Below are 16,624 nucleotides of genomic sequence, written 5' to 3' on the forward strand. Positions count from 1 at the left end.
CCGCCGCAGCAAATGTATTAATCCTGGAAGGCTATTGATGTAGCACTTTTCTCGTTTGACAGTAACACAGCGATTATTCGACCAATAAGAATTTGGTTGGATGAGAGCATATCGAACAACTTATTAACCAGTTGACCAGGAGACTACAGCCCTAATATTCTTTGGCTATACCGGAATATCTTTGCATGATTTACAGTTCAAAAAACTCCTTACTTATCTTATACTGGCCCTTCACGCAGCCTCTCAGTTAAGCCTTCTCGATTATGGCAAAAATCATAATCACGATTATTTTGGTCAATATTGAGATCACGATTATTTAACATGATTACTCATTGACTTTGGAAACATCATACATTTAGTGAACTTTAAAAAAACAGCGGTTTTCCTTGAACTTTAAATATAAATCAACTGCAAAACAAATAAAAAATAAATGCATCGGTAGGATGTATCTTCCACCTGATGGCCCATATGTCCGTTAACGTTCCAGATTTCAGCCATACAGAACAACTATTGGACATATGTTGAAATAGCCATATAATAGAATATATTTAAACAGCAATAAAACACAAAAACACAAACCCTATGATCCAACAAATGTATTTTAGTCAGCAGAATGAACTCTAATATTGTCTAATATTATAATTCATTATTAGACCAATTTAATATGCTATTAATGAGTTTATTTATTTAGCAATCGGCATATTTCCCACCAGACATTTTGGCCGTTGATATTTTCATCTGCCAGACAACTACATGTGATACCGGCAAAAAGCTGGCTAATGTAAACCCTGCTGCAGACAAAAAAACGTGCGGCTCTGAGCGGCTGAATGAAAGGATTACATGGAGCGAGACATCCTTTAATGTTTTAATGTGGCCCCTATCAACTTTCAAACTCGGCTTTAGGTCAATTACTTCTGAACTTAAACCCACTGATTTAAAAACATACCAACTCAGCAACAGAAATTTCTGAGATGCATACTGTTAATTGGCTGCTCAATGGTCAATATTTAGGGCTTATGGAAGCAGTGGAGCTAATGCAGAAAATAAAGAGTATGCAGAAGACTATAATGTCTGTACTCTGTAAATATTTGTGACAGCCAGTGATAAACAGGCAAGCCTGTTGCAGCATCTGTACCTGGATCAGGTGGTTGTGCAGTTTGTTGCAGTCTAGCAAGGGGAGCTCTTCTGGGAGAGACATCAATAGATCCAACACTATAGCACTCTCTGAGGGACACAAGACAATACAGTTATGTGAAAACAGTCACAGGCCTCTGTGAACATCAACAACTGCAGAAACATGGGCAGTCCTAAATCCTAAATCAATATTCCATGTTTAGGTGAACTCACTGATGTGATGCTGTATGTTGAACGCAACTTGTTCAGATACTTTGTGTGCCATAACGTTCACATTAAAGTACACTTTAAAGACTGAAACTAAATGAATGAATCCCTGACTCACCCATGGGGGTGAGATGACACTCGTCATTCGGCTTGTGGATGACACTCAGGTAGCGATAGATCCTCTCGAAGTCCACTACACACCCTACGCCAAATGTCCTGGGACTGTCCTTTGTGGCGTATTTGCTGGTGCGACCAAACCTGGCATGAACTGCTGCGGCAGGAGTGGAGAGTGTGGGCTTGGGGCAGGTGGAGGAGCAGTTGGAGGTGGCTGAACTGGTGGAGGTGGCAGAGGATGGAGTAGTAGTCGGGGCCAAGGAGGAGAGGGGCATGTGAGGACTGGATGGACTGGTGGTGGGATTTTTCTCTGAGATTTGCTGGTTAGTCTGGCTTACAGAGCTGCCATCGCTCAGAGATTTGACCTCTGCTGCAGAGCTACAACTGGCTGTGACAGCAGCAGCGGCTTGGTCTGTGGTCTGTGCAGCAGGCCGCAGCAGGGATGGAGGAGGACGCTGGCAGGAGGGAGCAGCAGACTGAGAGGTAGCAGCAGGTGAGCTTCCAGCTGCAGCAGAAAGCTGTTGGTGGAGTGAAGGGGTTTTGCTATTGGTCACTCTGACCACTTGGGATGGTGCTGGGAGTCTTCTGGCTGGGCCAATGGTTGGTGCTGGAGTCTTGAGTACCAGGTGTTGACGGGCTGTGTTGGTGGCAGGACACAAACCTGAGGTGGACGAAAATCTCACATAGTTAAAGCTGTTAAGCTTACTTGGAGTATCTTGGAGATTCTTCTTGAGCCTGGGACCACGTATCTGTAGCAAAATATTCTAAGATAATGATCCTTCAATGCATACCCAGAGCTAAGCAAGAAGAATTTATCACATACATACATACATACATACAGACAGACAGACAGACAGACAGACAGAGAGAGATGCTTTATATAGAGAGATTCCTATTTCCTCGAATGATGTATGTAAAGAATTTTGCTGGATATTAATTTTTTGAACATTTAAAGAGGAAAACTGCTGGTCTGGACTTTTACATATTAGTGACTTGGTTTCTTATTCAGACATGAGACCAACCTGTTAAATTTTCATCACATTTATAACTTAACCTGTAAGATAAGGTGTAGCCATTGTCATGGGTTCATCCTTTGTTTCCACTATTTCCAAACATAAATTTGTGCTCTGCTCAGGAGGTCTCAAATCCAAGTTCCAGCTCTTTTAAAAGGGAAAGAAATGCAACAGCCTGTTTGTAACAAGGCAAGCAATGCAGGGCGTGTGTTTAAAAACACTCTGCGAGGAATGTGTTTCTGATAAGAATATCTGACACATATATTCTGCTGCTTTATAAAGCACTTGCATGCATGTTACTGGTTTGATTACATTTTCCGGTAATGTTCGGATTTTGTAGGTATTTTCAAGATCATGTAACATTTCCAGCAGTATTCTATTTTTTGCAACCAAACACTGCACTGCTATATTTTATTTTCTCTTTATGAAAACCCATCCCATAAATGCATCCTGCAGTCTGTTCTCTAACAGATTCCTCCTCATTCCTTCCTGTCCTCTGATTCAGGAGCAAATTGAGCAGCCAAATGATTTCAGTGAGGAGCAGAAAGAGGAGACCCGCATCTCTGCAGAGCTGGTCTACCATAATCACTAATGTACACTGAAGCAAAGAATAAAACATGCAAAACAAAGATAAAGAAACAAGTTTTATTGAGTGTTTTAAGAGTAGCTGTGGTCAGGCAGGAGGCTTCATTATATCAGCTGGAAATGACACAGACTCCTGACGTCTGATATTTACTGTCAACCACATTTCAGCAAATTTGATAACGCTCAGATCATTTGGAGGTCCATACCTTTGGCTGGTAAACGAGGCATTGGTCTCAAAGGGACGGTGCGATCAGCAGGCCTGTCTTCCTGTGTGGGTGGTCTATGGACCTGGGGAGGGTCACAGTTCCTGAGGGTGCGAGGCTCTGTAGACGACACTATCAACATCTGAAAATCAGGGAGAGGAACATGATGGGAGGAGAGAGACGAAAGATTCAAAGTGGTGCCGATGATTCCACAACTGATAACATAGATACAGGTTTGCCTGCAGGTATTTTTTAAATGCATCTTCTTCTCTGCAGAACAAAATGAGGCAAAGATGCATCTTAGTGCTTACAAATGTTTCCTTTGAGACAAAAACTTTGTGTTACTTCAATAATGTGCAGAAACAAAAATGTAAAATAAAGAACAACGGATTGGTCTTATTTACCCCACCTGAGAGAAAGCAGTGGAAATGGGTTCTTCAAGTGTTCCAGCCACAGCAGAAGCCATGTGTGTCCACAACTCAATGGGCTTTCTGACCTTCTTCTCCTCCCACCTCTTCTTCTTCAAGTTGAAGCTGGCACATGAGATCACTTTGTTCTTCAGAGATTCCACCACAGAGTGGATCTAAGGGAAGGAAGATATGTGTCATTATAGTCCACACAACATCTTTAAAAAACATAGATCTACCCAAAGCACACAAGATTGTATAATTAAATGTAGTTTGTAGTCCCTTTATGCTACTAACAAAAACAGAAATTACATAAATGAATGAATAAATAATAAGTCATAAAAATAAAACATTTTTTTTATATTGGAGTACAGAAGATGAACTGAGGAGTGTCACAGCCTGAGGAAAGAAGCCGCTCTGTGGTCTGGTGGTTCGACAGCAGATACTTCTGTATCTCTTGCCAGACAGCAGCAGAGTGAACAGGCTGTGGCTGGGGTGGGTACTGTCTTTTAGTATCCTTTGGGCTCTGTGCAGGCTCCTCCTTTATCACTGATGCTCAGTAGATGGGTATTGATGATGTTCTCAGCGGTTTTAATCACCCTCTGCAGAGCCTTCCTGTCTTGGGCCATGCACATCTCATGCTAATTTGTGATGTTTCCAGCCAGAATGTTTTCTATTGCTCCTCTGTAAAAATTAACAAGAATTTGGGACAGGAATTTTGCCTTCTTAAATGTCCTTAAGAAATACAGTTGTTTCTGAGCTTTTTTTTATTAGGTTGGAGATAGGTGATATCCATGACAGGTTCTCTGTGATGTTTCAAAGAACTTAAAACTGTTCACCTGCTCCACCTCAGCGCCACTGATGTAGACAGGGCTGTGTGTCTTTGCATTCTTTTTTCTAAAAATCACCAATCAGCTCCTTGGTTTTGTTGACATTGAGCAGTAGGTTGTTCTCTGTGCACCGTTCTGCAAGATTGTTGATTTCCTCCCAATATGAACTCTCATCGTTGTTTGAAATCTGGCCGATGATGGTTATGTCATCTGCAAACTTCACAACAGAGTTCTCTCCATGTCGGGGGTTGCAGTCATGGGTGTAGAGCGAGATTAGGAGGGGGCTGAGCACACAACCCTGGGGGGCTCCAGTGTTGAGCACTAGGGTGGAGGAGGTGTGACCACCAATCCCAACTGGTCTGTTTGTGAGGAAGTCCATGGGGGAGATTGTATTAAATGCTGAGCTGAAATCAACAAACAGCATTCTGATGTAGGTGCAGTTATTTTCAAGGTGTGTGAAGAATGAGTGGAGGACAGTGGAGATGGCATCCTCTTGCCAAATTAATAAGTTGATTGATATAGAATTAACAAATTTAATCCTTTAATTCTGGTGACTTAGAATGGTCATTTTTGATAATTTGCAGGTTATACAATGATTGTCATTTAAAATAAATTGGGGACATAACATTCGCCCATGCCGCTGCAGTGTGATCCTAATCACTTCCCCACAACCATGCCTTCAGTAAGAGGTCAGGGTCACTTCAAGCACAGGTTCACAGTTTTTCCAAGTGTGTCTTAAAACAACAGTCAGGTGCTCATATGAACAGTGAAGAAAGAGGTTTTCCTCTCTGTAATCATTCCACCTGTTCATACTGGCTATTAAAAGATCCCCTTCAAATGCGCTTGCAGTGTAAGTGATGGGGCCAAAATCCTGTGTGTCCACACAGTCATTTTGTAGAAAAATGCATGTAAAAGTTCTGATCTGGAGCTTATATGAGGCTTCAACAGTCTGAGTTAGTCATATCAAGTGGACATCTGCCACATGTGCAGTCTTTTTAGCATTAAATCCCCCCTTTTGTGTTTCCTCGGTCAGTGTTGCCCTGTTGAGCTGCAGTGCAAGTATAGTAAGAAATTGAGGGACTTTGGCACTAAAAAGACTAGATATCTACTTAATTTGACTCTTTTGGACGGCTGAAGCTTCATATTAGCTTCAAATAGACTTTTACATACATTTCTGCACAGAAGGAGAACTGTGGATCTTCTTAAGGTCAGTGTGAAAATGAGAAATAATTATGGAAAGAAATACCTATTTCAGTGTTCACTGGGGCACCTGACTATTGTTTTAAAATTGTAAACCTATCCTTAATTGCGGTTCGTTTGTTTGGTTAGAATAAACAATAATTGAACTGGAATGCTTATGTAGCGAGGTGGAACCGGGGTATATCCTTGAGAACAGTGTTAGCAACGTTACCTCTGTAATGGAGCGAGTACGGACGGATGTTCTCAGCACATCGTAGTCGATGTCACTCAGAATTCCGGCGGTACTGCTTAGTCTTTTCAGGGCATTCAGGAGCCTTCTCTGCTCCGCTCGCTGCCATTTACAGGCCAGTTTACCTGAACGCTGCGGTAACAGCTCAGGTTTCAGGTCGCGTTCTGGTTTAGTTCGCGTGCGAGGAGGCGGCTTCATGTCCACTCACGGTGCCTACACAAACCAAGCTAACCAAACAACAACCAGCCCAGGCTGAATGCTTCACGAAGCTAACGCTAGCTAATGTTAGCTAGGAGTCTGAGTGGATACAAAACTGATCTACACTTTAATCTGGCTTTACAACATTCACCTTCCAAACATAGGCTACTATCAAGTGTCCACTGTGTTCCGCTACAAAAACAACACTGCTACTTCCGCTGTGGTATTTTCAGAATAAAAGCACCAGCTTTGTAAATGACAACGCTAAAACTTCGCACTTTATTTGGCTTAGTTGATCTGACCTCTGCTCAGGATGAAGATGGGCAATTAGGGCCAAAACTATGTTGTAACTAAGTTGCGGGACAGTAAAAGAGCCTTTTTGTGTAAATGGCATAACAACAAGTAAAATTAAAAACATTTAAAGTACGCTGCGATTCAATTTGATTTTTTTTTTTAAATTCACAATTTAAGAGAATATTGAGATTGAATTTCCATTAAAGGACCAGTGTGTATGATTTAGTGGCATCTAGCAGTGAGGTTGCAGATTGCAACCAACTGAAGACACCTGCTGGCCACAGCGCACCACAGGCCAGAGAGACATGTTGCCGAGGTCCACAGTTTTTATTTTTTTCCTCAGGAAATTCTCTGCAGTGATGTATTTTCAAAAGCTTCAGGTTTCTGTCTGAATTTAAACAAATATGAATTATTTGCCTTAAAAAGCTGTGATGTAACCTCTATTAATGATATAATTGTCAAGGTAAAGGTAAACTGTTTAGGCATCTTTGTAAAGATCAACAAGACAGATGTCCTCTCAATTTTAGGCCAATGATTAAAAAAGCAGAAAATAAATTTAATCTTTGGTTACAAAGAGATCTGTTCTTGAAGGGATGTGTCCACTTATCAAAGCTGAAGTCATTTCTTGGCTTGTTTTATGTTGCATCCTCATAAACATTGACTTATCCACCTTAAATAACAAGTTTAAGATTAACTGGAACATTTTTTTAAAAACGATACCTCCATGTGAACCTAACCCTAACCCTCCCCCCCCTATTGATATGCAATTATAAAGTAAATAAAAAAGAGATGTCTGTAAAACTGTTGACAGGACACCTCGAACTGCAAACAAGGTCAGTTATGACTATTATGAACTTCTGATCCCTGGAGCTTTAATATTTGTTAAACCTTCCTCGAGCTGAGAAAAGTAATTTAAAAATCTGTGACGTTATCACAATTTAAAGTCTACTTGCCAAGTGGGAACTCACAGGCGGGGCCAGTGGGGGAAACAATACTGTGCATATTCAGTGGGCCGCACTATGTGGAAGTAAACCTGGAAAGTAGAAACTTTTTTTGGCATATGCGCCATCCAAGCAATTCTTATAGGACTGAATGGGTGCCATTTTTGGTCCAGCTCTTATAATACATCAATGGCAGCTACTCAGATTGGACAGTGATGTCCCCTTCCTATGTAGATATAAAGAGCTCATTCTAAGGTAATGAAAACACAATTCTTAGTTTCAGGTGATTATACGCTAATTAAAACATACTTAAAGTTTTAGATACCACTAAATCTTAAACACTGGACCTTTAAGTGGACTTGAAATTATAGTACATTTCAAACCTTTTTATCTACTTTAAACAATATAAATGGGACTGCTGATGGAATCAGGTACAATAATTTGGTATTAGACATATCGTTTTCTTGTATGAGATTAATCTTTTGTTTTGGGTTTTCTTTTATGGTTTTTGTGTATGGTCCCTGAGATAAATGCATGTAATAAAACAAAACAAATTATAACAAACAAATATCACGTCCTTATCCATAGACTGTATGCATCCTCACTGTAGGTATATACAGTAAATATTGTATCTAGATATAGTTATTATACAACCTGTGATCTGAGACCATACAATGCGACATTATTCGCATAAAAAGTAACATAGCAACAACATATAAGCCATTCCAGGCGACAATCAACTTAATTTCCGAAAATGCATGTCATGTCAGAGGAATCAAACTTCTTGAAGCAACACTCTCCAACTTTTATTTGAAGCCCAGGAGTTACAGTTAAGTGCTTCCGGGTTGCTTTTATAGCCCAGGCAAACAATTCGCACAACTAACAGGCCATGTGTAACTCCTAACAAAGCAAACTCCTAAAAGCTTTACCAACACTTTGGTTATGGACAATTAATGTTAGAAAAGCCAGCGGCTGGGAGTCCGGCAGTACCAGCGAGATAAGCGGGATAAGTTTGCAGCTTGAACTGAGTACTGCCTGCATGACGTACAAAGGGAAAACTAGTCCATTTTCCATGGTCCTATGTAAACGTCCTATGGTAAAATACGACAATATAATCAATTCGGAGACACTACCAAAAGCGGTGTAGCGTTGTAGTTTTCGCCAACATCAGGTTTTATCAAATGGCAAAAAATAAATATCGCCTGAAACATTCAAAAAACAGTACTTGGCAGCGGTGGGATTCGAACCCACGCCCCCGAAGAGACTGGAGCCTTAATCCAGCGCCTTAGACCGCTCGGCCACGCTACCCGTGCATACTGCTAATTGGCACAAAAGCCATAACAATAGTCATAGTTAATTTGCTCTCGTAATTCTAGTTTGATAAACGTTGACATAAAATTGCTCTCTTCCCAATCGCAACGTTGATTTCATTTAAATGACAAATATTTGTCATTTTCTTTAACCATCTCTATTTCAATTTGTCCTCTATCTGCTTTTCCATTTCTTATTACATATAATTGATGTAATAAATAATTGGCCAGAAGGGAATTGTAATTGGATTTAAAGTGATATGGGAAAAGCAAAAAATCTTCACATTGGCTGCAAACAGCAAAGTTTTTGTGTCTGTACTTGACAAACGACAGTATTGGTCATTAAAATTGTTAGGGATGTTTTTTTTCATAACTCGATTAATTAATTGGTGTCTCATCGCTTGCAGTAAGGTTGAATGATGTGAAATATATATGCTACATGTGCACAATACATACAATACAACTGATTATACCATGGTCTGGATGAATACTCTTTTCTGATTGGCCGGCAGGTGTGCATTAAAACCATGTAGGCTATTGCACATGTAGTTCGGCTCAATCACTTTTCTAAATTCATCCGCCACCCAACCTGTAACCATGGCACCACTAAAGAACGCAGCTGTCAAAGCTTACTCGTTATAAAGTTTTAAAGAATGGTACCCAGCAGAGGAAAGAGAAATGGAGAAGAAAACAAAGAAACCAAGCGAAAAATGGCACAAGGAACTGACACCTGAAGAGCTTAAAATGATAGAGGAAGAGAAGGATCAGATGAATACAAAAAAAGACAACAAAATGAGCAGTTAATATACTGAGAAACTTTCACTACCAAAAACAAAAGAACACTGATTTGGAGACATACTCTGCATTTCTGCTAAATTAATTTTATGTCTTGGTTCAGGCTGGTGGCGAGTACAGTATGGCAAGTTGTCATGACAGTGGTAAGCTCTTGCTTCATAACTTTTCAATTCTGAGAACAAAACTTTCACCACAAACTTGTGAAGGCTTTTATTCTATATTGTTGGCAAATGGCCATGGTATATACGGGATAATCAACTTGTAGGTGTGTGTAAATGGTTTTAAGGCACTTTACGGAGGCGAACCACCCTCTGCTTTGTGTTGGGTGGTTCTTCGCCTCCACGTTGTGCCTTAAAACCGCTTAACACACACCTACTCGTTGAAATGTATGTAAATTATAAAAGTTACATTACCAACCAATGGACAGCATTTTGCCACTTTATATTGTGCAGATTCCTTTGTTGTGGGTGTGTAAAATCCAGGAGAGGGTGTCATTTGGACGTCGTAGGATTTCAGACTACCCACTGGTTAGTTTGAAGAAGATGTTTTTGAATAAACTACACAAAAATAAAAAATTGGATTTTTTCATAGGCCCACTGCACACCATGCGTTACTTCCAACAGAACAGTGAAGGTAAAGAGTTATTTTAGGTGTTGGGGGTTACGGAAGTAAAAGTCCCAATCATTTTCTACAAAGACAAGGTCCCAGGGAGAGGCTGCTTACTCTTAGGAGTATTTTAAGTTTGCTGCCTGTTTAGTTGTGTTCACCATGCTAGACTGTTTTGTGTGTGTCCCGCTCGGGACTACTGCTGTGTTTGTGCCATCGTGAGTGAGGAAGTAAGTTGCTTTGTCGATCAGAAACCAGACAATGTGCGTTACAGACTGCGTACATGCACTCTCTGTGGACAAAGGAACTGCTTCTCTTCCTCTCACGATCGTTTTCTCTCCCTCTTCCCTCTCTTTTGACTAACACATACTCGCGCGCACACACGCACATACACGCACCGACATCTTTTTGCACATCTGATGGTCAGATAACATCAGGCAAAACTTTGCTTTGTCTTTCCTTATCCACCATCAGACACGTGTGTTTTTCACGGAATTGGGTGAGTGCAAGACTCCGACCACCAGGCGGCGCCATCTTGCTTCTGTCTAACAAGACACCACCGTACTTCCGCCATTCAGTCCGCGTGACGTGACTTCCTCTCATAGTCACATCCGCGTCGCAGTCCGACGACGTCATCATGTCAGGCCCTGTCGCCATCTTGTCATGCACACACACACACACACACACACATGCATTCCCCTGCATGTGTCCAACCCTATACATAGCTGTTCTGTTTTGTTTGGTAGAATTACATTTTAGAATAGTTGTTTATTTAATAAAGCATTTGTTAACTTTGTTAATTTTGCTAAGTTTAATAAACACTGTTATATCTTTAAAGAGAAGTTCTTTTGTCATTATTGTGTGTAACATATTGTGAAAAGTGGCTGATTGAAGGAGTCGGAGCTTGAATTCACCCTTCTTTGTTCACCCTTGAATGTTTATCTCTCAGATATTAACATTCTAGGTGAACTCCCATTTATGAGACTACCTTGTTTGGTTATTGTTCCGGTTTCCGGGTGATGCCCCGTATTTGTTAATTCATATTAATAATTCTATTAATTGTTATAATTAGTTAATTATCTTTGATAATTGATAATTATTGCAAATAATCAACTGTGTTCCTCACAGTTCCAACAGTTAGTGCCTGAATTATTGATTAAGGTTAACAATATCTTGATTTCATAATTCATAACTATCTATGATAATTATGAATTATTGCTAATAACCAAACGCACTACTGCCCGTCCCAACAATAGTGACAGTAAGCTTTGAGAACAGTTCAATATTCTTTTAATAGCAACAATAATTTTAATGTGGATGAACTGCCTACTGTACATTCATATTCCATTTATCTTGGTAGTACACTGTTAAATTTAAAACCACATTCAAATACAAAGTTGAATATCTATGGAACATAAACACACAAAGGTCGGGTGGAGTCAGGTGTTTCAGTCAATGGGATGACAATCAAGTGTGAGTCTGGGAGGCCCTGCTTTATTTAAAGAAGAGAAATCTGGGTCTTCCCTATCAAAGTCAGGTCTGTGGAAGTGTATCATGGCTCAAAGAAAGGATATTTCTCAGGACCTTAGGAGAAGAATTGTTGATGCTCACCAAGCTCGAAAGGGTTACAAACCATTTCTAAAGAGTTTGGACTCCACCAGTCGACTGTCAGGCAGATCGTGTACAAATTGAAGACGTCCAACACCATTGCTACCCTCCCCAGGAGTGGCCTCCCAGAGTATTACATGCCTGCTCTTGGCTCTTGGTAACATCTAGGAAAATAAAGGCCTCTGGTGCAGTAGCCACAGTCAATGTTCATGAGTCCACCATCAGGAGAACATTGAACATCAATGGTGTGCATGGCAGAGCTGCAAGTAAAAAAGCTACTTCTCTCCAAAAAGAACATTGCTGCCATCTACGGTTCGCTCAAGACCACGTGGATAAGCCAGAAGGTGATTGGAAAAATGTTTTGTGGATGGATGAGACCAAAATCGAACTTTTTGCCTTGAATGAGAAGCGTTGTGTTTGGTGATGAGCAAATGCTGCATTCCAGCATAAGAACCTTAACCCATCTGTGAAACATGGTTTGGGCCTGCTTTGCTGCCTCTGAACCAGGACAGCTTGCAATAATTGAAGGAGCTATGAGCTCTGAGTTGCACCAGCACATTCTATAGGAAAATGTCCAAGTATCTGTTCAACAGAAAGTAGGTCATGCAGTAAGACAACGACACTAAACACACAAGTCGTTCTACCAAAGAATGGTTATAGCAGAAGAAAGATAATGTTTTGGAATGGCCGAGTCAAAGTCCTGACCTTAATCCTATAGAAATGCTGTGGAAGGACCTGAGGCAGGAAGTTCATGCAAAGAAGCCCGCCAACATCCCTGAGTTGAGACTGTTCTGTAAGGAGGATGGGGCTAAAATTCTTCCAAGCTGATGTGCAGGGCTGATAAACAGTTACCGGAAATGTTTGGTTGAAGTCATTGCTGCAGAAGGGGTTCACAAGGGGTTCACATACTTTTGCCTCCCACAAATACGTAAGATTGGATAATTTTCCTCAATAAATATATGGAAAAGTTTATTTTTTTGTCTCATTTGTTTAATTGCGCTCACTTTATCTAGTTTTAGGACTTGTGTAAATATCTGATCATCTTTTAGGTCATATTTATGCAGAAATACAGAAAATTCCATAGGGTTCACAAACTTTCAAGTAGCACTGTAAGCCTCACAATACTTGTGCCTGTGTATTTGCCTGAGGAACACCTTCTCAGAGTCACAAATAATAATATCTCAGAACTATTCAGTGTGCAGGTAATTCTTTGTTTTTGCACTTTGAGCCCTTTTATCCAGCACCTGTGTCACATTCCTCTGTGTTTGAACTAGACTTCTATCAGAGCAGTAAATAAAAGGCACTCTCCAAAACCTTCTCAGGCTCTGCAGCTGGATGAAAGGCTCCTTAGTTATCTTCAAGTAGAAAGTGAAAATATTCCTGCACACACAGAAATGGACTCTGCATTTGTCAACGTTGACCTTTCTCAAGACATTTCACGACAATGTCTTGAGAAAGGTGGGAAGTCTGAAATGTTGCATGTGAGTATTTTCACTTTCTATCTAAACTAGACTTCTATCCCTTGGCAAAAGAGTTGAGCATTAATGCTTAATGTTTTATCTGTATGGTATGAGTTGCTTGTCCTTTCAATTGACAGTCAGATTTGAATGTGAAATCTAACATTATAGTCAGTATTAAAGATCAGCGGTTCGATTCCCGGCTCCTCCAGTACACATGTCGATGTGTCTTTGGGCAAGATACTTAACCTCAAATAGCGCCTGATGGCTGTGCCATCAGTGTGTGAATGATTAGATTTCCTCTGATTGACAGGTTCGTACCTTGCATGGTAGCATCTGTACCCATTCAGCATATGAATGGGTGAATGTGATTCATAGTGTAAAAGCGTTTTGAGTGGTCGGAAGACTAGAAAGGCGCTGTACAAGTACAGTCCATTTACCATAATTTATTGAAATGTGAACCAGAAGTTATCATAGATCAACTCTCAAATAAAATTTTAAATAAAGGAAATAAAACAATATTTAAAACTAAAAAATAAACTCAACATTAGGTGTGACAGTCAGGGCTATGTTTAGGCCTAACAAAATGGATCCTTAAGGCCAAATTCAAAAGCAGTGACACTGCCAACTGTAGCAGTTCGTGGTGTTTGGAGGTGGTTTTTATGGCAATTAGCTAATGTACTTAAAAACATATAATTTCCAATAGGTGTGAAAGTAAGTCCATCTTTGAAAATTAGCCTAGGACGGTCATATCTAATGTAAGGGACATCTGGCACGCTGAGGTTGCTTCCCATAGTCTCTTTATCTTTCTGGGCACCACGCTGGAAAAAGCTGTCACCAATGATCCACACTGTGAATATGAGATGAAAATAAATGAATGTAATAAATGCTGCAGGTAATGAAAAATATAAAGTTAATTATAAAGGGTGGCTTAGTTTTGTATATTGACAATACTATTATGTTACATCTGCAGGATAAAACGGACCTCAAAACACCTCAAAATACAGTTGACAGTCTTTAAATACATTTTTTTGGTCCTTTGAAGACAATGTAATGTAATATCAGCTGTCTAAAGTCAAGTAGACTGGTACTTACAGTTTATGCTGTGTGTAGCAGGCTTGGTGGAGGCATCACAGGTGGCCATGACCTCAGTAAGGACCGATGTATTGAAAAACCTCTTGTAACACATAAAAGTGCCTTTCTTTCTCAACAGTTATATTCAAGATAATAATCTCACACAGCGCTGTCGTTAGCAGTACACATAAGTTTCAGTTCCTTGCAGACTTATATCATTGTCAAAACCATAAATATGCATACTGTTTGCGATGGGGGATCAGTAATGTGGGGAACTATAATCTTTAATGTAAGCTGTTATACACAGTGAGAATCGAACTGTAGATTTTCAAATTTTCTTCCTCGGTATAATTCCTTAAAAGGCTAAAAAAATGTGCCAATAATAATTATGGCTATGCAAGCCTATTGCAAGGATAGTAGATGGCTACCATCACATGCAACTTAGCTTATTAACATTAACTTGTTAAAAGTATAATCAAGTGACATCAAAATCAACAACTAAATTCAGGTTAATTGATTTGCTTCAAATTGTTCATTAAATATGTATTAAATAAATGTTGCTTAAGCTTGTGTAGTATAATCTCAGTAACATAAATCATTTTTTGTTGTATAGTTTCAGGTTAATTTACCTCAAGTAATGTAAACTGCGACAGTAACGATACCAACCGTGAGCAAGAAGACCACAGGGTTAGTCACATACCCCGGTTTGTTAGCCTTAGCTAGCTTGGCAGCCGTGAGCATGCTGGGCATGTTTCAGGAACAGAGCAGTTAGGAGGAGTCAGGCACTTGCAAGATGGCGATGCCACCTACGTTGAGCTTCAAAACCACTCAGAAACCAATAGGTGACATCACGGTGGCTACATTCATATTTTTTACAGTGTCTGTGTGTGGGCTGGCAGCTCTTAACCTCTAGGTTAATAGGCAGCATGGATTTGCATCGTTGAAGCAGTACATTCCCTCTGTCACACATTTCCCTCACACATAATTTTTCTGACATAATGTGTGCTAATGAGCCCACGGGCACCCTCACTGCGCCTCATATGGACAGCGCGCACACGCCTCTGTCTGTGTGCAGCACCTCCTCTCACCCCTCAATGGATGGGAACACGATCATGCGTAACCCTAACCCATGTCAGGTTATGAGCCCTCCTGAACGGCGACTTCATCATGCTGCTGTCTCTGTGACACACCTCCTCCCTAGCATTGTCCAGCTGCAAATTCATGTGTAATGCAGCCCCCGGGGGTTTCCACTGAGCCCTTTCAACATGAGCCCCCCATGGGTTGCACCAGAGAACTCTCTAGCACATGCAAAGGCGTTAAGGGCTCTGGCCTAGCTTGTCACCATGACAACCACAGTGCAGCAAATGTATGTATGCCCGTTCTCAGAGCATTACTCAGATTGGAAGCGCGTGTGTTCAATGGATGGTTGAATGAGTGGGCTGATCAGCAGAGGCTACACCCTGCACTTTCCCTCTCACCCCCAGGGTTCAACGGGATTCTGAAAACCATTCTGTCATCTCCAAACACTGCCTTGCTCTCCAATCAGAGCTGCAGGAACTCCTGGTGAAAAATGCTATTTCAGGGGGAGGAAAAACAGAGGTTTTACTCCTTTATTTCCAAAAAAGACCACAGACAACAAAGTGATAGTAGCCTACATAAATGGCAAATAAGGAGTGCTCTCAGTGCAGCTTCTGAACATATCAAGACAGCTGCTGTGCTGGGCACACGCTTACTCAGAGTGGTACTCATCAGAGTGGTGTATATTCTTGGCGAATTGAACAGAGGGGTAGACATTATGTCGCGAGGGGGTCCTCATCAGGGGGACCACAGCCTCCATCCCAATCTGGCCTCCCAGATTTGGAGCAAGTCGGCAGGGCAGAGGTGGACCTGTTTGCTGCACGGGAAAAAATGCCCTCTGCTTCATCTTGAGCATGTGGGACAATCCTCCGCTGGAAGTGGACATGTTTGTGCATTGGCTGTGGCCCAGGATGCTGATCAGGAATTACCCGATAATATACCAGTGTTTGTGGGGCTGGCCGCTGAATGGGGCCGCATAGAGAATGGGGCTCTCTCAAGATGTTGTTTGTAGTATTCAGGGAGCAAGGGCCACGTCTACCAGTACATCTTATACAGCCAAATGGACAGCTTTCCAGTGTTGGTGTGTAGAGAGGAGTTGGACCCCACTACATGTTCCCTGCCTTTCGTGATTTCATTCCTTCAACAGGAATTTGACCATCAGCACTGTTAAAACTTGCGCTGCTGTTATCTCATCCAGTCACAAGGGTTTTGATGACAGATTTGTGTTTAGCCACCCTCTGCTGAAATGCTTCCTGAGGGGCATACAGAGAAACTGGCCAGTGTTATGCTTGGTGGCTCCTCAGTGGGATTTAGCGCGGGTTTTACGCACACTGGCTAAAGC

At 41.0% G+C, this 16,624-nt stretch overlaps 1 protein-coding gene and 1 non-coding gene across 2 annotated transcripts in view; both read right to left on the reverse strand.

Moving 5' to 3' along the window:
- The window catches only part of snapc2 (small nuclear RNA activating complex, polypeptide 2), a 9,642-nt gene extending 3,307 nt beyond the window's left edge, over positions 1-6,335 (reverse strand). The window contains exons 1-5 of the mRNA XM_044341789.1: positions 5,905-6,335; positions 3,666-3,839; positions 3,260-3,398; positions 1,460-2,116; positions 1,136-1,224 (exon numbers count right to left, since the gene is read on the reverse strand). Of these exons, the coding sequence (XP_044197724.1) occupies positions 1,136-1,224; positions 1,460-2,116; positions 3,260-3,398; positions 3,666-3,839; positions 5,905-6,120 (1,275 nt within the window). The 5' untranslated portion in view covers positions 6,121-6,335. The remainder of the gene's footprint in view (positions 1-1,135; positions 1,225-1,459; positions 2,117-3,259; positions 3,399-3,665; positions 3,840-5,904) is intronic.
- Positions 6,336-8,581: 2,246 nt separating this feature from the next.
- On the reverse strand, positions 8,582-8,663 carry trnal-aag. The gene has a single exon. It is a non-coding gene; the product is annotated as a tRNA-Leu (tRNA).
- Positions 8,664-16,624: the final 7,961 nt, after the last annotated feature.

The sequence above is a fragment of the Thunnus albacares genome, chromosome 22 (genome assembly GCF_914725855.1).
Source record: "Thunnus albacares chromosome 22, fThuAlb1.1, whole genome shotgun sequence".
NCBI classification, from domain to species: domain Eukaryota; kingdom Metazoa; phylum Chordata; class Actinopteri; order Scombriformes; family Scombridae; genus Thunnus; species Thunnus albacares.